Source organism: Ovis aries, chromosome 19 (genome assembly GCF_016772045.2).
Source record: "Ovis aries strain OAR_USU_Benz2616 breed Rambouillet chromosome 19, ARS-UI_Ramb_v3.0, whole genome shotgun sequence".
Taxonomy (NCBI): Eukaryota; Metazoa; Chordata; class Mammalia; order Artiodactyla; family Bovidae; genus Ovis; species Ovis aries.
In genome coordinates, this window is record NC_056072.1 from 47144768 (window position 1) to 47169222 (window position 24455).

At 46.1% G+C, this 24455-nt stretch overlaps 2 protein-coding genes across 23 annotated transcripts in view; one reads left to right on the top strand and one right to left on the bottom strand.

The window, feature by feature from the left end:
* The window catches only part of ACTR8 (actin related protein 8), a 32809-nt gene extending 9624 nt beyond the window's left edge, over positions 1 to 23185 (top strand). Inside the window, exons 8-18 of one of the 19 annotated variants that reach the window (XM_060402398.1) lie at positions 1321 to 1474; positions 2251 to 2346; positions 2849 to 2989; positions 3926 to 4190; positions 4734 to 4897; positions 5961 to 6181; positions 8959 to 9180; positions 9554 to 14105; positions 14469 to 14557; positions 15001 to 15404; positions 17901 to 18185. In XM_060402398.1, the coding sequence (XP_060258381.1) occupies positions 1321 to 1474; positions 2251 to 2346; positions 2849 to 2989; positions 3926 to 4190; positions 4734 to 4897; positions 5961 to 6104 (964 nt within the window). In that variant the 3' untranslated portion in view covers positions 6105 to 6181; positions 8959 to 9180; positions 9554 to 14105; ... (1 more) ...; positions 15001 to 15404; positions 17901 to 18185. Of the gene's footprint in view, positions 1 to 1320; positions 1475 to 2250; positions 2347 to 2848; positions 2990 to 3925; positions 4191 to 4733; positions 4898 to 5960; positions 14558 to 15000; positions 18186 to 18541 lie in introns of those variants that run through there. The other 18 variants (XM_060402391.1, XM_060402400.1, XM_060402390.1 and 15 more) reach the window with 18 other exon arrangements.
* IL17RB (interleukin 17 receptor B) lies at positions 8847 to 24418 on the bottom strand. Of its 4 annotated transcripts, XM_004018378.5 has the most exons (11): positions 24336 to 24418; positions 22573 to 22597; positions 21747 to 21887; positions 19888 to 20015; positions 19148 to 19274; positions 17339 to 17386; positions 15771 to 15913; positions 15330 to 15395; positions 14029 to 14125; positions 12833 to 12931; positions 8847 to 9824 (listed from the first exon to the last, which is right to left on the bottom strand). In XM_004018378.5, exons 1-11 carry the CDS (start codon positions 24393 to 24395, stop codon positions 9265 to 9267), a joined length of 1494 nt encoding a protein of 497 aa, XP_004018427.1. In that variant the 5' UTR covers positions 24396 to 24418; the 3' UTR covers positions 8847 to 9264. The 4 variants fall into 4 exon arrangements, with proteins under 4 accessions (XP_004018427.1, XP_060258387.1, XP_014957854.1 ...); XM_060402404.1 differs by lacking the exon at positions 12833 to 12931; XM_015102368.3 differs by having other exon boundaries at positions 22573 to 24418.
* Between the last annotated feature and the right edge of the window lie 37 nt (positions 24419 to 24455).

The following is a 24455-nucleotide window of genomic DNA, read 5'->3' on the forward strand; positions in this document are numbered from 1 at the left end:
AGTGTGTGCTGTGTGCTTTCCCCTAGGAGAAGTGTGTACATTAGCTCTGTGTCTCTCACTGGTGTGGCAGTCACACTCACAGCAAAGCTTTTTTTAAATTATTTTTTTATTTATTAGGCTGTTCTGGGTCTTAGTTGTAGCATGTGGGATCTAGCTCCCTGACCAGGGATCGAACCTGGGCCCCCTGCACCGGGAGCTCAGAGTCTTAGCCACTGGACTACCAGGGAAGTCCCCACAGCAAAGCTTTATATAGGCAAGTCATTTAGGAGACAGTAGGTTTTTAGGTCTAAATTGTCTAGCTAACATTTTAAATATTTGCTTTTCTCTCTCTTTTTTTTTTGGCCACACTGCATAGCTTGCAGGATCTCAGTTCCCTGACCAGGGATTGAACCTAGGCCACCGCAGTGAAAGCTCAGAATCCTACCCACTAGGCCACCAGGGTCTCCTGAGTATTTGCTTTTCTTGTCAGGTTATTTTTGATGAGTGAAGAGTAACTTCGTGGTGGTCCAGTCCCTTCATTACATTATCACTGACAGAAGAATTAATAAAGTAACTAGCCTGAGCAGGTTTGCAGCTTGCTTATCTGAGACAAGCCCAGCACAGGTGAGCATACCAGGTAGTGCAGATAACCAGTTCTCTGCAGTGTTTTGTGCTTCTAGGATGGCTTCTTCAGGCTGATTTTATTCTTCCTGTCACTCACATAGGTAGTTTTGACTTCTAAGGCATAGAAGCAAACTTAGAAGAGGGTCTAAGCAGTCCTTGAGAAAAGTTAAGCTGTTACCTCCTAGGTTACAGTGCATTCTCAAACCCTGATCGAGTTGTTTGAGCCCCTCCATTTGTATTACTTAATGCCATTGCTTCTTGAAGTATAGAGAGAACACTGGACCCCAGGTCTTCTACCACTGAAATGGCACAGCAGTGATCCCTCCAGATGGTAGAAATGTTCAGTTAGTGGCTAGTAGCCTCAGAGTTTTTCTCCCACAAGAGACATTTGTCTTATGATGTTGTTCCCTGTCGTCTCTATATGCCGGTAAGCGTAGAGAGGCAAACAGCTGTCATATGCTATACATATAGACTTGGCAATGAGCTGGACTTAATGTGTATTCTGTCTCAGATTTTTTTGCAAGTAGCATTTTTTACTTCTTGATGCTCACCACTGGTTTTTTCTAGTTTCCTTCTCTCTCCCTTACATCCATTCTGTCCTTTCATTCTTTAACTTATCCTTACAACATTTCTTGAAACTTGCTGTTTCGCTGTGCCTAATTGAGTTTTTGGAACACCCTTTGCATCTTTTTAGCTGCCCTTTTCTCTTAACTCCAGGCTCTGTCTGGCATATGGTGGATCTGATGTGTCAAGATGCTTTTACTGGCTGATGCAGCGAGCTGGTTTCCCTTACAGAGAATGCCAGTTAACAAATAAAATGGATTGCCTTCTTCTGCAGCACCTTAAAGAAACTTTTTGTCATTTGGATCAGGTGGGAGCAAAATCAAAATTGCTGATTATTTTTGTTTTCAGGAAAAATTGAAGATATTTAAGGATAATTAAAAAATTAACAGTACTGTGCTACCCGTTCAACCCAAGTTGATAAAATCTTGAGGCTGAAGCTCTTAAGAAGTGAGAGATTTTTGGTAAGACCCATACAGAAGTATCTCATACTCAGGAAAACACAGCTAGTATTTTTTTAAGAGAGTAGATTTCTCTCTTCTTAGGATCTATGATAATTCTAAGGATAAAGATTAACCTTTAGATGTAATGAACAGTAGCAGGTAAATACATAGTTACAGACAGTTAATAAAATGGTATCATTTGAAGTACTTTCTTACTATTGTGAACAGTCAGCATTTAATCATTGCTGTATATGAATTGCTACCTTTTTATACTGTTTGTTTTAGACTTTTTAAAAAACCTTGTTCGAGTAATAAAATTCTGAGTAAAAATTTTTTTGAGAAATGTAGAACAGGGTAACATTTCCCAGTTATTGAGGGAATTCGCTTGTTGGTTTGGACATTGTTTGTATTTGTATATAATGATAATGAAAGAAGCCAGAAATTCAGGTGGTGGCAATTTCAGAAATGTTGCAAGAGAAACAAGGTACAGTTGAAGTCCTGTTTTTTAAGTTCCAGTGGAAGTGGTAGAAAGTTGTAGGGCAACCCTTTCGTGGGTGAGATTTAGACCACAGAGAGGCTTGTGATTTGTAGAGTTTGTGTGCACTTTTCCTGATTGACTGACAGCATCTTTCCCCGGATTCAGGACATCTCTGGGCTTCAGGACCATGAGTTTCAGATTCGACATCCAGATTCCCCTGCCCTTCTTTACCAGTTTCGACTGGGAGATGAAAAACTCCAGGTAACATGTGGGTGTGTATTTCCCATGGGTAGAAAGAAAGGCAGCCAGGTTTAGTCAGACTGAGAGAATGTGTATTTGCTGGAAACCTCATGAAGTCAGAATGCCAACTGGGTGTAAATTAGCTGCTAGCCCAACATTTAAACCACTGATAGAGTATAGATCAGAAGAAAGCTGAGCCATCTCTTTAATTAGGCGCCGTGTGAGGAGTTGCTATTTAGAGAGAGGCACCATTCTAGGAAATTACAAATTAGTTTACTAGGCACTTATTTTGCATCCACTTTGAGATTTCTCTCTCAGGTGTATTATCACCCATTCAGTTTGATGATGAAGCCCATTACACACTGAGGAAATAATGCTCCTTCCAAAAGAGAATGCTCACTCAATCCGACTTACAGGATCTGACCTGCCAGTTTTGTTTTTGGAAGAACACAGTTTGTTTAACGGGTCAGTTTTTTCAGGAGGCAGTAGCCTTGATTGGTCATTCTTTTTTTTCCCTGCACAGGCTCCAATGGCTTTGTTTTATCCAGCAACTTTTGGAATCGTTGGACAGAAAATGACAACTTTACAGCACAGATCCCAGGGTGACCCTGAGGATCCTCACGATGAACAGTACCTGCTGGCCACGCAGAGCAAGCAGGAACAGGTCTGTGGTAATTCAGGGTGAGAGGAGATAGTTTTGTGCCTGAGAGAGAAGTTTGCCCACGCTTCATGGATCGTTGCAATGACTGCAGTCTGACAGTATGGTAAAGCTAATACTACTTTTAGGACCATAGATGAAGTCTACATTTAAAATCCAGATGGGAGATTTCTTTGTTCAGCAACATGTATTTTCAGAATACTACTCCACACATGTGAAAGTTAATTTAATGATGATGCTTCCCTTTGGTGTGTATTATTTCTGAACTTTTCCTCTTTTGAATATTTTTCCAGTAGTAGTTTCAGTAAAATCTCACCTATTTTTTTTCTGACCTGTTTTTAAATTATCACATGAAGGGTGGGTAGGCACAGGCAAGGAACTGAATTCCTCCGTCCAGAGCCAGTCCTAGTTGTAGGATGCCTGCTGCAGGGGCACAGATTAAAGCTGTTACCTGCCAGTGAAACAGCAGCTCGTGACGGAGAGAAGAGGGCTGTAAACCTGCTCTGGTCTTTGTTCCTGTCCCAAAACTGAGCATGAGATTGCTTAGATAAGGTCTGAAAATGAGGACCCATGACAGCCACTGGCCCAAGAATTCCACTGAAATAACTATACTCAAAAGCTCAGGGGGGAATAGTTCATCAACATTTCAGTCTTAAAATCCCGCCAATATTCGGAAAGTCCTGTGGTCTGCCCTGCCAGCCTGGCGTTGCCTTGGTTCGGTAGCATGTCCTCGTCTTCTGCACCACCCCACCCAGTGATCCGAGGGCGGGGACTGTGTGCTAGGTTGCATGCTGTGGGGTGTTTCCTGTCTGCGGCACAGGGACAGGCCTTTGTTTTATAGAGTGTCCAGCAGGGGGGTGGGGAGGGGACATCCAGCTGGAGAACACTGACCACTGTCATAGTCGGACCATCCATTCGACTTTCCTTTTGATTGATTTAAAGTCTGCAAAAGCTACTGCTGACCGGAAGTCTGCATCCAAACCCATTGGATTCGAAGGGGACCTTCGTGGCCAGTCCTCTGACCTTCCAGAAAGACTGCATTCCCAGGAGGTGGATCTGGGACCCTCCCAGGGAGACTGTTTGATGGCTGGCAATGATTCTGAGGAGGCTCTCACCGCACTGATGTCTAGGAAGACTGCCATCTCGTTGTTTGAAGGGAAAGCCCTGGGCCTGGATAAAGCCATCCTCCATAGCATAGACTGCTGTTGTAAGCACATCTGGGGAGCTGGGAGCGAGCAGTTCCAGGGTTCAGGCTAGGGTGTAGTTTTATCTTGCAGCATGTTCATTCAAAAACTATGGAGGACCTACTTTGTGCCGCCATTGTCAGGTATTAGAATCTGATTCCTGGCCTTCTTGAACATAGAACCAAGTAACAAAGGCCAAAACAAGTCAAATCACCACATAAAGGCATTCTAAGAAGCAGCCTGTGTACAGGCCAGTGTGACTGGGAAGCAGAGTGAGGCTGTGGGATGCGTGGGTACACACCGCACTGGACTTTGTAGCCCCCTTAGAGGTTGAGGTCCTGATCCTGCGAGTAGCAGGGTTGGGGGCGGGGCATGTGTGGGGACAGCAGCTTGCTCACGTTTTGAGCTTTGCAAGGTTCCTCCGGCTGCATTGTAGCATTGTCGAAGATAGATGGGGGAGAGCGCTTTGAGGGGCTCCTGCCATTACCAGCAGATGATGGTGGCTTGGCATAGGGTGGTGGTAGATACAGAGAAAAAGCATGAAAGGGATTTCACTGTCTTTTCAGCATCTGATGAAACCAAAAAGAAGATGTACAGCTCCATCCTGGTGGTGGGAGGTGGTTTGATGTTTCATAAAGCCCAAGAATTTCTGCAGCACAGAATTCTCAATAAAATGCCACCTTCATTCAGGCGAATTATTGAAAATGTAGATGTGATCACAAGGCCCAAGGTATGTTGTACATGGTGCAGGTCAGACTCTTTTCCGGTGAAACAGCATTATTTGTAGTTGTATGTGGACAGAGAAAATCCTGGGAGGCATGAGGCTGTGTGGGGGCCATTCTCGAGGGCTTGGGGCAAGTAGAAAAATTAACTTTCAGCAGGTCACACAGATGTGGTGGAAGGAGCTCTGGACTCAGGGACTGGATTACTGGCTTTCAGTCCCTGCTGTGTTCTCCAGATTAGCATGACCAACTTCTGACTTTGTCAAAGGATGGGGTGGGCAAGGAGAAGACTGACTGTACTCACACTGTCAACTAGAACAGGTCATTTTCATCTCGTTCATATTGAGAATCTCCTGCTGGTCCCTAGACCAGGTGATCTTCAAGGATCTTTTTGGTTTGAACTGTCATGGAAACCATAAACACAGCAATTTAGAAACAGATTGTGTCTATATTTTATCATTCTCACTGACAGTTCCAGGGAATATTTCTGTTTAATTTTCATTCAGAGGTAGAGGTTATGGGATATATTTATTCCACTCAAATTTCAAAATAAGTTATTTCCTTAGAAATGGTCCGGCCTATAGGGACTATTCGGAGAAGGCAATGGCACCCCACTCCGGTACTCTTGCCTGGAAAATCCCATGGATGGAGGAGTCTGGTAGGCTGCAATTCATGGGGTCACTAAGTTGGGCACGACTGAGTGACTTCACTTTTGCTTTTCACTTTCATGCATTGGAGAAGGAAATGGCAACCCACTCCAGTGTTCTTGCCTGGAGAACACCAGGGACGGGGGAGCCTGGTGGGCTGCCGTCTATGGGGTCACACAGAGTCGGACATGACTGAAGCGACTTAGCAGTAGCAGCAGCATAGGGACTATTAGTGGCATAATAGGAAATAGTGAATAATAGCATCTTCAGTAATAAAAACCGAAAAATTTTCTTGTGAACTGAAATAGAAAATGTCTGTGGCTAGTTCATAGGTCCTGCATGAGTCTGCCCCTAAATTCCAGTAAATGATTAAGTATATATCTTGTCCATTTTCATTGAACTGTCTCTGTCATTTCTTTTCTAGGATATGGATCCCCGGCTGATTGCCTGGAAAGGGGGGGCAGTGTTGGCTTGTTTGGATACCACACAGGAACTGTGGATTTATCAGAGAGAGTGGCAGCGCTTTGGCGTCCGCATGCTACGAGAGCGAGCTGCTTTTGTGTGGTGAAATGGACAGAAAAGTCGCTGTTGGAGACCAGCACAAACCTTGTGGTATAAAAGACTTAGTATAATTTATTGACTTAGGTGCGTTTAAGTTTCATGAAAATAAATGAATCTTAACTTTTTCTTGTTGAACACATTACATTGGTGTAAAAAAATAGCTGCTTTTGTAGTCAGGACATTTGAGAATAAATATGAACTTAGTCTTCCGTGGTGAATTTTCCTGCTCTTCCTCGGGGGTCTCAGACTCCCGATGATGTCCATTGCTGCAGTAGAGTGGTTCTTAGGTGGTGAAGCCCTTCCTTTAGGTTGACTTCTGAGTGTTAGGCAGTCTCAGGTACCCATGAGGGTGGGTGTGTGAATGTGGCCCTGAATTGTGAGATGTGTCTGGTTACACGTTTTCCCTCTTGTATAGCATAGATGTATGTCATGACTTGTATATGCTGCTAAAATTCCTTAGGGGAAGAAAAAAGGTGTTTTTGTTGTTTTGTTTCATTTTTAAAATTGTCTCTTGGATTACAGAAAATGGGGGGCCCATTCAGGTCTAGATTTCCAGAAGCAAAGATTTAAGATTGGGCTGGTTGGCTTTTGTTACCCACATGATCTGGGGTGGCCTTGGGAAAGGAAACCAGTCATCATTTGACCAGAACAGAAACAGAAAAGGCAAACTCATTTTCCTCCTAAAGCCAAATAGAAATGGGTTATATATAATCTAGACCAGGTACCTGTCATAATTACTAAATTAATCATTAGCTCCCCAGTCTTCCTTTACCTGAAAAGCAAGTGAAAGCTCTCCGAGTAGTTCTTGTTCAGTGTGATCTCCAGAACTGGGGCTGGGGGTGGGACTGGCAGAAGGAAAAGTAGGTGAGGGTAAGAGACAGGCGAGTGGAATATAGAAACAGGCGTGGCTGGGAGCCTTCCCCGGCGGTCCACTGGTTAGCACGTGTGATCAAGGCTCGATCCTTGGTCAGGGAAGTAAGACCCCGTAAACACTGGGGCCAAAAAAAGGATGGCTGAAAGTTTAGGACATGGAGAATTACTAGAGTATTTTAAATAAATACGACTATCTTGAGTGTGTGCTCAGTAGGTTGGAAACAAAGAGCCTGCCAGTGTAACAGAATTTTAACTTGCTTCTCTTCTTTGGGATGCTTGCCTTCAATCTGAAAACTATATGCTCTTTTTTTTTTTTTAATTTTAGTATTTAGTTAAATTTATACACTTATGATTTTACATTTCTGGGTTGTTTCAACACAGTTTAATACTAGCTACCTAGTTCTAAAAGCATAATAAATTCTGTTTATAATAGCTTTTCACATAATAGCAATTTGCTCTCAAAACTGGTAAAGGTTGATTCAGAGGAAGTTGGTTTCTGGTCCATGTTTTGACATAGGTCATGTCCATTTTTTATTATCAGCACTTAAAAGCACCACGCAAACTGAACACGACAAGTAAGTGAGCTTTACCACATTAACTATATTGCCTCAGGCATTACTAATTATTTGCTTGTGAAGCTGTACACTCTATGCTTCTTTATTTTGGTCTTCGTAAGACATGTATCCGGAGAAGGCAATGGCACCCCACTCCAGTACTCTTGCCTGGAAAATCCCATGGACGGAGGAGCCTGGTAGGCTGCAGTCCATGGGGTGCTAACAGTCAGACACGACTGAGCGACTTCACTTTCACTTTTCACTTTCATGCACTGGAGAAGGAAATGGCAACTCACTCCAGTGTTCTTGCCTGGAGAATCCCAGGGACAGGGGAGCCTGGTGGGCTGCCGTCTATGGGGTCGCACAGAGTCGGACACGACTGAAGCGACTTAGCAGCAGCAAGACATGTATCAGAGGAGTGGCATGGCCCTTTAGGGATACTCTACAGAAACATTTTAACAGTCATCCACCTGAAACTGATCCACATTCTAGAGCAGATGCAGTCTTGCACTGTGTGAAAGAGACAGGCTTTCCTAGAAAAATACAAATGCTAATATAACCAACTTTTGGTGACTTCTGCATTAAGGAAAAGATGCTTTGAGAAAAGTAAAAAAATTTGGAAGACTTAAAATGCCACCCATCTCTATGTTCTGTAATGCCAAGGTAGATTCTGTTTTTCTTACTTAAGTAAAACAGTGTAATTAAACTCATTTATAAAAAATTAATTACTTCAGGAGGGCTAACTTAGGAATTATTTTTGTTTTGAACATGAAACCTTATGTAATAATCAACAAACTCTGAATTCTGACAGTTCTAATGGGTAACTTTGGGCAAAGATAGACTTGAGCTCTGTAAGTGGTATATTTTGTTGATGTTAAAAATCCCCTGCCCAAGAGTCAGGTAGGACATGAAGCTAGTTCAGCTGGTTCAGAGGGAGGGTCCTATTAAAATACCAGGTATGGAAGTGTTTCCACACAGAGTAGGGCATATGGTCAGTGAAGATCGGCACAGCCTGTTATTCCCTGTGTTTGTTATAAAGATTTTTGTGTGTTATAGAGGGTTTTCCACCTAAGAAGTTATTGAACTAGTGAGGACTCTCAGTTTTGGCATTCGTTAATTAAACTTAGTTACAGAGCTAAACAGTTCTACCTACTCTGCAGGGCATGCCCTATTCAGGACTGGATGTTCAGGTGGGAAATGCTTTATTACTGAGTATCACAGTGGTTATAATTTTACAGTATAAGTGTTCCTGATTTTTAGATAAGAAATTGAGCTTTATAGTTATAAATTTAGTTCCCGTTCTTTAATGCCACAGTCTTTAGTAATATTTATAACAATTTTATTGGTATAACATTTAATTAATAGGTTAAGGTGTATGTATTCCTTTGTAAATTATCCTGTTGTAAATCCTCCCTATTGCTTTTGCTCAAGCAGATATGCATATGGTTGACTCTTGAACAATATAAGTCTGAACTGGGCAGCTACACTTAGGTGCAGTTTTCTCAGTAAGTAACGCACTGCACATCTGCAGATGGTTGAACCCTGGAAACAGATGCTGGACTGTGAAGTTCTCCCTGGATTTTCAGCTGCAGAGGGGTCAGCACCCTTGGGCTGTTCAAGGTTCACCTGTAATCCTCCCTGCAAGTAGCCTATATGGTAAACTTCAGATTCTCACAGACACTTTTTTCCCTGTGATTGGAGGGGTCAGAAGGCTTTAGGGTCTCCTGCTTCGTGGTTGGGCTACAGGGAGAGGCAGCTGTAGTGACGGGCGCGTGACCTTCTCCCCACCGACACATGCTGCTTGGCATGGAGAAGCTCCGCACAGAAATCTGTAGCGTCCTTCGTGAGGCGGTACGTGGGGCAGACACTGAGCGCACTGTAGCTGTCTTTGATGTCACCCTCTCTGAAGTAGACCACCACATACTTGCGCAGATGAGTCTGGCTTCTCAGATCACTGCAGAAGAGGTTAAAGGCGAGGTGGAACAGGTCTTGGGAGTTCTCACAGGGGCCGCCCTCCTTCTTGTCACAGGTACCATCACACATGGTGTTATCATTGGAAAGAAGGAAAATGACCTTATCCGCTGCTTGCTTCTGAGTGGTGAGCCACTGCACGGGACCCATCTCGGCTATTTTCTTTTTCTGCCACTTTTCAAGGATAACTTCACTTCTGCAGCGGTTTTGAAGAAATTCAGTGAAGTAACAAACTGTGTGATGGAAGCATATTTCAGAAGGGTAAACCACAAGAACCTTAAGAGAGGGCAGTAGTGTGGTAGTTGAGAAGGAAGTCTTCTTGATCCTTTCTGTGGGGGAGAGAAGCATTATGTCATCTCTGCACAGCAAATAGCAGGCTTTCACGTCAGTTGAAACCAGGGCAGATAAATGACCCCTTGCTAGGGCACACTGGCTGAGCATCAGAGGTGTTACTACTGCCAGAGAGGAAAATATCCCTAAAGTTCCTTTCGTACACATCACCTGAAATATACCGGTACTCAAACCTTGAAGATGCTGCAAAAGATTTATTTTCTAAGTCCCTGTCACTGAGTTAGTCCTCTTGATCAAGCCCATCCCTTTTCAGATAAATTCACAGAAACTATTTAGGTTCAAAGTACTCTGTTTCAGGTGGGTGGTTGTAACTGTAGGATTTTCAGTGCCAAACATAAAAAGGATAGCTAACCTCTGCCGTTTCACATCATGTTTTGAGTTGGGTCAACTCAGTAGTAATTCCATCTTCTACCTGTAGGTGGTAGGGTTTCTTCACAGTTACATAAGGTTAAGTGGTAGCTCATTTCAGCTGGAACTCAACTGGAATTCTGTCCTATACATGCTACAGAATGGAAGCTAGGTGTGAAACTACTGTAATGGATAGATACAGCTCAAACAATTCCCGTTAATATAAGTATTTCTAAGGTCAGAGTTCGATACAGCTTGCTTACCTAAGAAAGAACACGGGATTAATCTTGTTCTATCTGTAACATCACAAACAACTCAAAGGCTGCATTTCCATGTCTATGTGTGGAGGGGAGGGGAAAGCAGAGGTTATCAGTGGGCCTCCCCCTAGCAGTTTGTCTTTATAAATACTGATACTCTGATTTCTCATTCAGGTGTTCAGTGTTTTTGGGTTGGCAAGATCCTTGTTGTTCAGTCAGTCAATCATGTCCAATTCTTTGCTACCCCCATGGACTGCAGCATTGCCAGGCTTCCCTGCCCATGACCAACTTCTGGAGTTTGCTCAAACTCATGTCAATTGAGTCAGTTGCCATCCAACCATCTCATCCTCTGTCATCCCCTTCTCCTCCCACCTTCAATCTTTCCCAGCATCAGGGTCTTTCCAAATGATTCAGCTCTTCCCATCAGGTGGCCAAAGTATTGGAGCTTCAGCTTCAGCATCAGTCTTTCCAATGAATAGTCAGGACTGATTTCCTTTAGGATTGACTGGTTTGATCTCCTTGCAGTCCAAGGGACTCTCAAGAGTCTTCTCCAACACCACAGTTCAAAAGTATCAGTTCTTTGGTGCTTACCCTTCTTTATGGTCCAATTTTGACATCCCTACATGACTACTGGAAAAACCATAGCTTTGATTATACGTTTGTCCCAGCATCAGGGTCTTTTCAAATGAGTCAGCAAAGTTTGTCAGCAAAGTAATGTCTCTGCTTTTTGCATGGACGGAGGAGCCTGGTGGTCTGCAGTCCATGGGGTCTCAAAGAGTCAGACACGACTGAGCGACTTCACTTTCACTTTTCACTTTCACGCATTGGAGAAGGAAATGGCAACCCACTCCAGTGTTCTTGCCTGGAGAATCCCAGGGACGGGGGAGCCTGGTGGGCTGCCGTCTATGGGGTCGCACAGAGTCGGACACGACTGAAGCGACTTACCAGCAGCAGGTTTGTTACTGCTTTTCTTCTAAGGAGCAAGCATCTTAATTTCATGGCCGCAGTCACCATCTGCATTTATTTTGGAGCCCAAGAAAAGAAAGTCTGTCACTGTTTCCATTGTTTCCCCATCTCTTTGCTATGAAGTGATGGGACCAGATGCCATGATCTTCATTTTTAAATGTTGAGTTTTAAGCCAGCTTTTTCGCTTTTCTCTCTCACTTTCATCAAGAGGCTCTTTAGTTCTTCACTTTCTACCATAAGATGTTATCTGCATATCTGAGGTTATTGATATTTCTTCCAGTGATCTTGATTCCAGCTTGCACTCATCCAGCCTGGCATTTCACATGATGTACTCTGTATATAAGTTAAACAATCAGGGTGACAATATACAGCCTTGATGTACTCCTTTCCCAATTTGGAACCAGTCTGTTGTTCCATATCCAGTTCTAACTGTTGCTTCTTGACTTGCATACAGGTTTCACAGGAGGCAAGTATGGTCATCTGGTATTCCCATCTCTGTAAGAATTTTCCAGTTTGTTGTGATCCACAGAGTCAAAGGATTTAGCATAGTCAATGAAGCAGATGTTTTTTCTGGAATTCTCTTGCTTTTTCTATGATCCAATGGATGTCGGCAATTTGATCTCTGGTTCCTCTGCCTTTTCTAAATCCACCTTGAACATCTGGAAGTTCTAGGTTCGTATACTGTTAAAGCCTAGCTAGGAGAATTTTGAGTATTACTTTGCTAGCATGTGAAATGAATACAGTTGTGCGGTAGTTTGAACATTCTTTGGCATTGCCCTTCTTTGGGATTGGAATGAAAACTGACCTTTTCCAGTCCTGTGGCCACTGCCAAGTTTTCCAAATTTGCTGGCATACTGAGTGCAGCACTTTCACAACATCATCTTTTAGGATTTGAAATAGCTTAGCTAGAATTGTGTCACCTCCACTAGCTTTGTTCGTTGTATGCTTCCTAAGGCCCACTTGACTTCACACTCCAAGATGTCTGTCTTTAGGTGAGTGATCACACCATTGTGGTTATCTAGGTCATGAAGATCTTTTTTGTATAGTTCTGTGTATTCTTGCCACAGTGTTTGTCTTATGCCTTGGAAGAATTTATTTTAAAAAAGCAGGAACTAGCATAGATTAGCTATTTCGAGTAAGGGGCAATTTGTTATTAGCTATCTTTGGACCATTTCAGTCTTTGTAGATGCTTCAGTGATTTAAAGAAAAAGGTGACTTAAAAAGGTGAGTGCAGATCCTGAGTCCCAACCTTTGCTTTACCCTTGCAGGTGTGATCAGTCTTTAGGAGAGCTCTAAGGTATTAAATGAATGTCTGACTCTATTCTGATGCCAAAATGTGATTGCCTCTGGAGGAAGCGCCTTTAAAAGAAAAAATCAGCGTCATTCTTTATAAAGAGCTGAATCATAACCCTTACCGTGCCTCCAGATCAGATAGATGCCAGCCACCAGCACCCATGTGGCCACAAGGAGAGCGGACAGGAGGAGAGGCAGCCAGCCACCCAGCACACTTCTCTCTGGGGAGAACAGAACTCAAACTTGTCTTTAGCAGCACACAACCAGATTTCTTTCTTATTTGAAGACTAAAATTTTTATTCGACACTTTGTAGACAAGTTTGGGTTCCTTCAAAGCCAACGGTCAGTAGTTCTCTGCAGATCAGTATTTTTTTTATAGAGTGTCCAGGTCTTTCATTAGCTGCTCAAAAAGGAGAGGGGGCCCAAGAGTTTAGGAATGGTCCTTCAAAAGCACTTGGGCCTTTTACTCCACATTTTCACTGTGGTAACCAGAGTTTACATTCAGGTGTTGTTTTTTTTTTTTCTTTGATGAATTAATGTTATTCTGGGTGCAGTTACTTCATATAATGCATAGAGGGCATCTGTAAAGGCTGTTCTGTCAGACTGACAAATGTGAGGGTAATGCCACCCGGTCACAGGAATGCTGAGAGTCAGTTAAGCTCCAGCGTGTGAAAGTGCTCAGGAATCCGTCGGCACTGTGCCCACACAGCAGGATTGTCAGGAGGCTGGGTTTCTAAAAACAGCACCTTCCAACTTTTGACCCTATGCCCGGCTAGTTCCGGAAGCATTTAATTTGAAAGAACTAACATCATTAAATCCAGAGAGACATTCTCCAGAACAGGCTGCTCTCAGGCACCAACGAGGTATGTCTCTCGGTGCCACTATTCCTAATTTGTTATCCAAATGTCTGTGTGGCCGCGTTGAGTTACAGTAACAGCTGGCCCTGGGCCACTGAGACAGATAAGAAAGTCAAAACACAGTGAAATGCATGTTCCTTCATACACTCAGTCCTTTTACCCCACTGACGTTTTTCAGCAGACCCTTGGAGCATTCTGAACATCTATTTTGCACCACTGATTTTTTTTTCTTTCCCTTCTTCTGTATGTCCTGCTTGGTCAGGATCTCGATCTCATAAATGAAGCCTCATTCCTATTCATATTGTAGCTGTTGGGCACAGAACCGCTGTCTTCCCTGCACCCTGTTCAGCACTCACAGGCCGGGACCTTCTCACTCTCCCCCTACACCCCCAGCCTGTTGCATTCTGAATGGGGTAGGGTTGGGGTCCTTCCTGTCCTGAGGCTCTGTGCTGGGCACCTACCATGATCCTGAGGAGAGACTCCTGTTTGTGGGCACCGCACCACGGTTCCTCTTTGTCGGATGCAGTCGTTGCCACAGGTATGGAAATACGGAGTCAGCTAAGGAGAAGCAAGGGGCTTAGCATTATTCCTACCTTTCACCAGAACTTCTCATCCCTTTTTCTCTAGTGTCAACCCCTCTCTGGCATTGTAGTAAGGTGTTCTTTTTTTCCCTTGGTCATACTTCTGTTATAAAGCCCTAAAATCCAGACCAGTAACCCAAGACCAGACACCTACAACTCCTGGGTTGTGGATCTAAACTTTGTACATGTTGCCAAGAGGTTTTGCATGCTCAGTTGTGTCCGACTGCAACCCCATGAACTGTATGTAGCCCACCACGCTTCTCTATCCATGGGATTTCCCCGGCAAGAATACTGGAGTGGGTTGCTGCTTCCTTCTCCAGGGAATCTTCCCGACTCGGATCAAGCCCGCGTCTCTTGCATTGGCAGGCGAATTCTTTACCACTGAGCCACACGGGAGGCCCACTAAGAGGTTAGTTTCCTTATCTAAAAGGGTTAGGTCGCATCCTAATAGATAAATATGTCCTCAAAAAATAGGGCAGTGGGACGCCTCTTGTCCTAACTCAGCACTTTTAAGTCCCTTGGGACTAGGAGAGTCTGGTTCCTTGGAAAAGGGCTGCAGTTCTAACATGCTAATGGGTATCTGCTCCTCTGGGCATGTCTGAGTGCTGCCTTTATGTCCCAGGAATGAAGAACAAAAGAGTCTTGTATCTTGGGTGTGGCTCTGTTGCAGTGGGACCCTCAGTAACATGAACTCGGAGCGGAAAGAGCCCTGAGAGCCTCTGCTGGCCTGACTTCCGTTCTCCAGCGGACTAATCATGGGCCCTGAGAGGACAGAGTTGCCCTTCAAAGTTCATAAACCGATCAGGAACCCAAACCTTCTAAATTCAAATCCTTTTTTACTTCATTTTGCAGTGGAACTGGAGGCTTGGGATAACAAAATGGTATTCCTGTCTCAGAATTCCTTTGTGGCTCTGTGACAGCAAATGGGAATAAAAGCACGTTGGAAAGTCAACAGCCATTCACAGAAGCCAAAGGGACCGTGACAATAAGTTCACCTTCCTGACCTCATGGATTCCCCATCAGCATCACGTAATGCCAGAGAGGCTGCTGGCAGAAGCAAGCCGAGGGGAGAACGCATCCGCTCCAGCCAGAATGGACTGCTCAAAAGCAGCGAGTGGCGGTGCAGTGGGTATTCAGTGAGCCCCGTTCTGTGCCTGTCAGAGCATCTTGTTCAGCTTTACCTGGACCACAGCACCTTCACTTTCCCCAGTCACGTGGACCACCACGGAAGTTCGAGTTAGTTCCTTCTGGTGCAGGTGAGTGAGACAAAATCAAGAATTAGGAGCATAGGAGGGAGTAGGTTAAAGACTGCCAGTGAACCCACTGCTTTCCCCAAACTGACTGGAGCTCGTTAATTTGCGTGAGTCAGATTCACCCTGTACTTCTGAGACCTCTACCTTTGGTGGGTTTTAGATTCACAGGGATGTTTCCAGAGATGCCCCCAGGGGGCTTGGTTTGTTTTTGTTTGTTTAATTAATCAAAATAGCCCAGCACATTTATACAGCAATCAGTCCTGCCTGTTGCTCTCTCAGAAGAGTCTGTCCAGGGAAGTTCAACAAGGGAAGGAGAGCTGGAGGTGGGGGACAGGACTGGTGTTGAGGACATGAAGGGGAAGAAAGTACCTCTGACACATAGGAAGTCCCAATCACGGAGGTATTTTGGATGAGCGCCATGTATCTGTCTCCAAGGGGACTGGTGGTAAAATTCACTTCCACCGTGTTCGCGCTCTTCTTGCAAGCGGTGATGTTTGGCTTCCACAGGCTTCCTGTGAGTCAGGAGAATCACAAGGATGGAGCGACACACTGAGCCCTAGCTAAGTTCCCAGAAGGGCTTGACCAAAACAGATGTCCATTCTGAGGCACACCTCCACGAGATACAAACTACTGCACAGCATGTCTTATTTATCATCTCAGAGTAGCCCGCTGCCCAGGAAGGTTTAGTGACCCCACGTCACTGCTTTGCTGAAAACAGCTTCCCTGGGCTGCAGGTGATGGGAGGCACAGGCCGGGTTCTACCACTCTCTTCTACTCTCGGCATCCATTTGGAGTGAAGGGCTGGGGGTCAGGATTTCCCCCTTTCCAGGATGGGGAGCAAGAGCCACAGCTTAGGAGACGTGCCTGAGTTTATAGAGCGAGTGAATTCAGCTAGAGCTAGAACACTCTGGATTCCAGAACTCCATCCATCAGCCTGCTCTGCTGCAGCTTAACTGAATGTCAGGAAATAAGGAAGTGCCTCTTTGCTTAAAAGAATACCCTGACAGGTCTACTGTGTGAGAAAAGCCCGTTGTTTCAGTCATGTGCCTTGCAAATTGGCACTTGGTTCATTTCCAGGAACATGATATAGAAGAGCATGCATTATTCTCCCCACCCAGGAGGCCATTTCAAGCCCTCACTCCAGCTGTCTTTAGGAGTTGGGTCCCAGGACCGATTCAAGGCCCTTGGGCCCCCTACACCCCCATGGGTCCCCCGCTCCAGATGCTCCCAGCAGGAGGCCACAAGGAGGCAAAAAGCTCCAAGTCCACCTTCAGCAGGAGACACATGCTATGTCTGCTGGGGTTCACAAGGACGCCTGTGGGGTGGGGGTGCCTAAAAGACAGGGACTGGTCCCCCCAAACCATTAGCCTCAGGAGCACCCTAAGACTGTCATTACCCAGAAATGCACAGAAACCCTTGTAAACACCTTGGAAATTGGATGGTTGGGACTGATTAACCTGAATGGGCTTATTTCAAAAATCAGCGGGTAGGGGCAGTTTCTAACAGTCTCCCTGTGAGATGTGACCCCTGTGAGGTCACGGGTTGGGAGCATGCTTCGAGGTCATTATTTTAGCTGATGCTGCCACCTTGAATGTTTGCAAATCCAGGTAGGTCCGTGTGGCCACAGCTCAGTGGTGCTGGTGTCTTAGCGGGGGGAGGACTTTAATAATAGAGTCCCATCCAGGCAGAGAGGGCCTTTGTTTGGGGCTAAAATGTTACTTTAATCAAGGGAATGGGGTGTTTTTCCTGTGACTTGCTGGCCGCATAAACCTACCAAGAGTTTGTCAGGTTGGGGATCAGCCTTCACTGAGCAGTTTGGCTATGTAACAGCCCTACTCGAGGCCTCAGTTCCTTCATCGTAAAAAGTCTGATTGAGCTGTGCTGGCTCAGGGTATGGATTTCTTCTCATAACAAAAGCAAATGCTAAATTTACTTACCTGCCTCGATGCATTTTTTTTTATATTTCATTACGTGGTCCAGGCACCCTGGAAATTTGAAAGTTTTCACATTTTAGAAAAAAGTAAGGCTGCTCCACCCCAGTGCCAACAAGTGTGCACACGACACATGCTTGCCACACCTGTAATGGATTGCCAGAACATTTCAGATATGAGGTCAGATAGCAGATGTAAATAAGATGCTAACATACTATTCAACAGAAGATTATCTACCTGCGAAGTGATAACCAGAATCTAATTTGAATATAGCCTTTATCAGAATGGTATCTGTGATCCCCAAGAGAAGACCTCGAAACCAGCCATTCTTGAAAAACGCGGTTAGGTATTACGTGTAGCTACTGCCCCTTCCAAGAGGTGGAGCTTAATCCTGCTCTGTACCCCTCCGCCCCAGGGTGGGATAGACTTAGTGATTTGTTTCCAAAAACTAGAGTTGGGGAAGGGAAAGATACTAGATTACACGGAGGAACCTGGCAAGATAACCACTTAACAGTGACAAAGGTGAGCATCACCTGTGACGCCCTGTGCACGTCACCCATGCCAACAGTTGCCACAAGAAGAGTGCTTCGCCTGTGTAGAACTCTCATCAAACCCCAACATGCCCAGGCTGATCATGAGACAGACCCCTGACAAACCCAGACTGGGGGAGCATCCTGCAGGAAGCACGGCCGTCACTCCTCAAGACTCACGGTTGTGAAACAGAAACACAGGCTGTCACAGACCAGATGAGATGAAGGAGACACTGGGGACTACATGCCACTGGGACGGAAAGACAATATTAGTGGAGAAGCAGATGAGATCCAAATAAAGTCTGGACTCTAGTTCATAGAAATACCAGTGCTGGACTCTCAGTTTAGACTAATAGATTGTGGTAACGTAGGATGTTAATGGTAAAGGAAACTGGGTGAGCACTATATGGGAACTCTTTGTATTAGCTTTGCAACTTTTCTATAAGTGATGTGATGTTGAGAATACACTAGACCAGAACCAAGGAATGCAAACAGATCGGAAATTGCCCCCATTTGGCTTCAGTGCCACAGCTCGCACAGGGACAGGCGTGGGGACAGAGCAGATGACCCAGCCCGAGCCGGAGTGATGTGGGAGCTGCTGGGACCAGGCACCATGCTGGGCCGTCCTCACCGGAGACCCTGTCTCATCCTCACACTGACCCTGTGTGTGATCGTGCAGGTGTGACACCAGAGGGCTGAGTGTGCGTCATAGAGCAAAGGAGAGAACCAGCGCTCACCTCAGTGCCACCGGCCTCTCCTCCCAGCTCAGGGGGCAGACCCACTGGAGTCTGTACATCCTCAGAGACCAGCCACACATGGTCAGACTACACTTCCTGCCCAGAAGCTGAGACTGGAACACGTGTTTTGCGTCGATCGCAGAGAATGGCAAATGTGCATCAGTCAGGGAGGACCAGAGTTTGACCGGCAGCTTCGCTTCGCTGCGTGTGTAACCAGGGCAACTTTCTTAAGCTGCCAGTTTCTTTTATCTGTAAATCAGGGCTGTCCCAACCATGGGGTTTTTGGCAGCCCAGGTGAGACGGTGGGTGTCAAGGGCTCAGTCAGTGCCCGAGGCACAGGAATGGGCTCTCCCCTCCGCTTCACCCAACTCAGTCCTCTCCTTGTGAGTGAGATGCGGTTGCTGTTGTGTCCCTGGTACTCATGAGGAAACCGAGACTCAGCGAGGCCAAGCATCTCATCCAGGGGCCCTGGCCTTTCTCTACCAAACCACACACCAGATCAGGTGTCCCGGCGAGACAGAGAATAAGACAGGAGTGAGGATGTATACCTGGGGAGGTGAAGTTCACAGCCATGGAGGGGCCGTCCTCGTTCATATTTGCATTGGGGATGTTATGGGCTCCAATGAAATAGACTGTGTTCAGCTCGACAGGAAAACCAATGTAGGAAAACGTCCACTGCAAAGCAAAGCGGGAACCCTTGAATTGCCACGTCCTTTTCATTTATAATTTCATTCCTTAACCCACTGCTAAAACTTACGTCTCTAGCCAATGTCTACTAAGGAAATTGACCCTACACAGTTTGCCACTGTAATCGACAGAATCAGAGAAGTATAAAATTCTAGACCCAGGATATAATTTAGGGTCAGTTTCCCTCACTTGGGCTCCCCTGCTGGCTCAAACGGTAAAGAATTTGCCCACAATGTGGGAGACCTGGGTTCAATCCCTGGGTCAGGAAGATCCCCTAGAAAAGGGAATGGCAACCCACTCCAGTATTCTTGCCTCGAGAATTCCATAAACAGAGGAGCCTGGTGGGCTACAGTCCATAGAGTCGCAGAGTTGGACACGACTGAGGGACACGACTAACACTTCCCTCACTTTGCTGATGGGGAAATTGAGGCCCAGGGATGCTGACTTGACACAGCAGAGAAATGGCCCCAAGTGGGATTTGAACCCAGACATCCAGGTTCCAGGTTGGAGCTGTCAGCAGCCTGTATGTGAATACAAATCCACACCCCCAACAAAGGGCCCAGATTAGTGACAGCCCTCCCAAGTGTCTCCAGGTGCTTACTTTGCCACCAGAGTGTCTGGTCTGAGTGCGGAACGCCTGGGTGTAATTGCACCTGATGCAGCTGCGGGACTGGAAGTGGCTTTTGCCCATCACGCAGATCTTGGTGGCCTTCAACAAGCGGATGCTGGCTGCCAAGGCGGGTAAGAGGGCAGTTGTGGATTTAGTGCTTCCTCTGTAGCTGATTTGATGCTAGACAGCCTGCCTGCCTTCACATTCACTGTGGCCCTCAGAGGTAGGCACTATGATTGTCCCCGGTGTACAGAAGGGGTGAGCGAGGCTTAGGGAATTTCAGGGAGCTGTGCCATAGCTTAGAGAGTTCATCAGCGACAATATGGATTCAGATTCCAAAGCCTTTCCTCCTCATAGGTGAGCCTGAGTTTCACAGGCACCTGCAAAGAGGAGGCTACCTTTACACTACCCTGGACTCTTGTAAGAGGAACAGGCATGCTGTGTGGAGCAGAGGCCTCTCAGAGTGTCCTCAGCAGCCAAACCTGTTCTGTCTGTACCTTTATCCATGCTGATCCTTCTCCCTGCAATGCCTTTCCCTCCTGTTCTTTGCCTCGCCAATTCTTTCTCCTTCCAAGGCCCAACTCATGCACCACCAATCTACAATGATAGCTAACAAACACAGGAGCTCAGTCCGTGCCAGGGATGAAGCCAAATGCCATCTAATTTAATGTGGTCTCACCTGGGCCCGCTCCTCCTCCTCCTCTCCCCTCAACCCCCCCAAAGATGAAGTACATGTCCCTCCAGGATTCCCCTGTCTGTCTGCCTCCCCCTGGCCCCCCCTGAGAACCTGACTGAGCAGGAACTGGAGCTCACTCACTTCTCCGTGCTTGGCACTCCCAGATTATGACCATATGGAATTTAGCTGAATTTAGTGAGGGGACTCTACAGACATGGGCTTTAGGCCCCCAGTCTTGGTTCATCCAAAGTGCCTCAGAGAAATGCTAGGACTTCCATGATGTCCTTTGGGAGATGGAACAGTTATCTACCCAAGAGAATGTTTTCCTAAGCCTGCAAGATCATCTCTGGCCTTATCCCGTTTCCTTCCATGAAGAGCAGCGTATCATATAGAAAAACACACCAACACCAGCACACCATCTGATGAGTTTTCACACTTGTGCAGCCAGTACCCAGGTCAAGGAACACCCCAGGAGGGCCCTTCAGGCCTCCTTTCAGTCACTCCCCACCAAGAATGGGCTTCTCTGGTGGTTCAGATGGTAAAGAATCTACCTGCAATGTAGGAGACCTGGGTTCAATCCCTGGGTTTGGAAGATCCCCTGGAGAAGGGAATGGCTACTCATTCCAGTATTCTTGCCTGAGAATCCCATGGACAGAGTAGCCTGGCAGGCTACAGTGAGTGCATAGGGTCATAAATAATCAGAAATAACTGAGCAACTTTTACTCAAGAATAGCCATTGTCCTGACTTCTAACTACATAGAGTAGTTTTGGCTGTTTTGCACTTTGTTAATGGAATCATCTGGTGGGTAGGACCGCAGGCCTGCGTGCAGAGGTGAAAGGATGAACTCCCGAATCTGGCTGCTTTTGTTGGTGAGATTCATCCACACATAGCCAGAAATCGTTCACGCTAATTGATACACTGGATTCCGTTTGTGAATCTAAGTCTACTGTCAGGCCTTGAAGAAGTTTTATTTTTGGCTGTTTTGAATACTGCTCCTATGAGCATTCTCGTCTGTGGGTTTGGTGTATGTATGGCACGTATCTGGTGTATCTGTGGCATGCGTGTATGTGTTCTGTTGGGTATGTGCCGGGAAGGGAAGTCATGGGTCGTAGAGTCTGCCCATTTCTGCTTTAGTAGACATGTCAGGCTTTACATTGATTTATGCAAACTTACCATCTGCCCGGAGTATCCAGCTTATGTTCATCAAAATTGAAGAGTCCTCCAGGTCAACACTGCTTTTAATAGGTTCCACTCGGAGGTCCCTTAGGTCTCCTGGGGTCAGGGTGTGTCGGACCATCCACTCTGGAGACGGTCCTGGGAGAAGGCAAAACTGCCCATGACACCCCTTCCCCAGCCGAGTCCAATGCCACTTGCTCTGCATGACCCACTGTGACCACCCCTCACTCACAACTCATCTCCTCTTTCAGCTAAGGCAGGCCAGACATTTCTCAGTGCTGGCTGATGTGCAGCCAAGGTGATGCTGAATCTCCTGGGCCCAACCTACAGGGCACATGTGCCCACTCTGGGTCCCTTATATCTAATTTATTTGACATGTTTATTAGGATCGCTTCTGCCTACCCCACACCTCAGCCTGGACTCCAGCCAGCTTACCCCCATGACTCCCCCTTCTACCCTAGTCTCTGCCAGTACCATCTCTCCTCCAGCTCACTCTGTCCATCTACATTTCTTGGGCAGAAACACACCTGTTCTTTAAATGCTGCCATCTCCAACACTCCTTTAAAACATTTGCTTCCTGTTCCCAAGTGCAAATGGCGTCCCTCCCATGGCACTTGATCTCCTGTGCCTCTTTCCAGCCAGGAGGCCAGCCCACCCGAAACCCTGGGAGCTCTGCCTTGGGCAGATGGAGGCTTCACCCGCATCAGCTAACAAAGCAGAGGTTCACCCTGCGCCTGGACTTCGATGACCCACTGCCAGGATTCAGGTCCCCTGAAAGTCCAACTGTACTTCTGACGTAAAGCCCTGTTTCCAGTGCACCTACCGGGTTCAGAGCCACACTGAATTGTCTGCAAGAGAGAAAGAAACCGAGTGCCATGTTGAATACCAGCAAACCACAAGCCTTCATTTGCCAAATTAGACAAAACACCATCTTTTCCCTTAAATGCATATACAAGTGATGCATGTTCAAAGAAAAGCTGAGCTGGTCCCATTTCACAGTTTGGGAGACATTAAGCAGCCCTATGATAGGCTATGATGGGCCATAGATTAACCACGATTAACTTGAACCTCAAGCCTGGCCATCATCTCCCTTAAAGATCAAAGGTGGGTTTACAGCCCTCTCTGCAGCTCAGCCTTCCCTGCCACAAGCAGTGGATAACTCTGGACCATCACAGAGGCCCCTTCACACTAACTGTAGCCTTCTAGGACAGTCTAGAATATTTATTGAGTTTCCCCAGGTTAAAGACAGGCTGTGCCAAGAAGAGCAGAAGAATGCAGTCCATGGTACCTTTCCGAGGTTCTTTAAAAAAATTCCCCTTCTGATATAAAAGGACTCACTCGAACTGTTTACCAAATCATAAAGGAACTATGATTTCATCATGTTATCTTTTAAAAAGAACTTGTAAAAATAAATAATATCATCAGTATCTAAGAAAGGCCAATATTAAATCCTTTGGATTAACTGCTCATGTCTTTTTATAAGAAAAAGTAATTAGTCCTTTGGTTTGGGAATAAAATTCAGGACCTAAAAGGAAGCAGCAAGTTCCCGTGACATGTGACACAGCGTGGTAAGTCCACCAGCTCCAGAATTTGAGCCCTCGCAGCCTCAATATTTCTCAACACCATGAAGACAGAAGGCAAGACTTGTTGATTTGAGTAATATGAGTTGGGTGGAACTGTCGATCATCTTTGTCTTTTTAAAGCTGAACTCCAAGGGATGTCACCAGACAGTTTTTTAAACAAATAAGCCACCATGGTGATACTGGGAGCTAAGTTCTTGTCAAGGGGCTGCTGAGACAAATTTTAGGAAGAAGCAAAGCCACAGCGCTAAGCTTTGTACAGAGTTCAAGCTACAGGCCTAGTAGCAGGTACTGCAAAAGCAATGAATTCTTCCTCTAGGGGAAAGGTAGGGGTGCGGTGGAGTGAGGGGGTGGGCTCTGAACTGAGACAGGACAAGGAGAGGAGCTGAAGACATCAAGGCAGGGCATGTCTTTCCATCAGCAAATGACACCACGCTTTTATGCTACGGCTATGCTTAAGGGCAGCAATATAGCTTCAAACGCAATTTTGCAAATGAGGTTTTGTTTGAAGACCCAGAAGAGTCCCTTAATCCTTTAAGGCAGGAGAAGAAGGGAAAGCTGCAGAGTTCAGGGGCTTAGCTCTGGGGACAAGGGCCCCAGTACAGCAAAAAGAACACGGTGAAAAATGGAATGTAGATGGACTGGAATGTAGAAGCAGCTCTTGCGACCCCAGGCAATAACAATAGTGAACGCCTACTATGTGCTAGGCTCTTTGATGCTATCTTACGGGCCCGGCAGCTGTCCTTCACTAAATCCTGGTGAGTGAGGTATATGACCCTTCAGTTAGACAGATGAGGACTCAAGGCTCATTGAGCATAAATGGCTGGATCAAGAACGCATGGTGGCATCCGAACCCGTCTGATACCCTCGCCCCAGACTTAAGCAGTCCGACGCCCGATCCCCCCTTCAGATGGCCCTCTGCGAATGCCTCGGAGGAGCATGAGCTGATGGGTCCGGGTTTGAGGGACCGGAACGCGGGAGAAGGGAGCTTACTGGGGGTGCTTACCGGCTCCGGAGGCACGGCCCCCCAGCACAGCGCGGCCAGGCTCAGCAGTACTAGCAACATCGCGGGGCCACCGCGCGGGGTCCGGATCGGCTTCGGGCCGCGCGCTCTTATTCAGGCGCC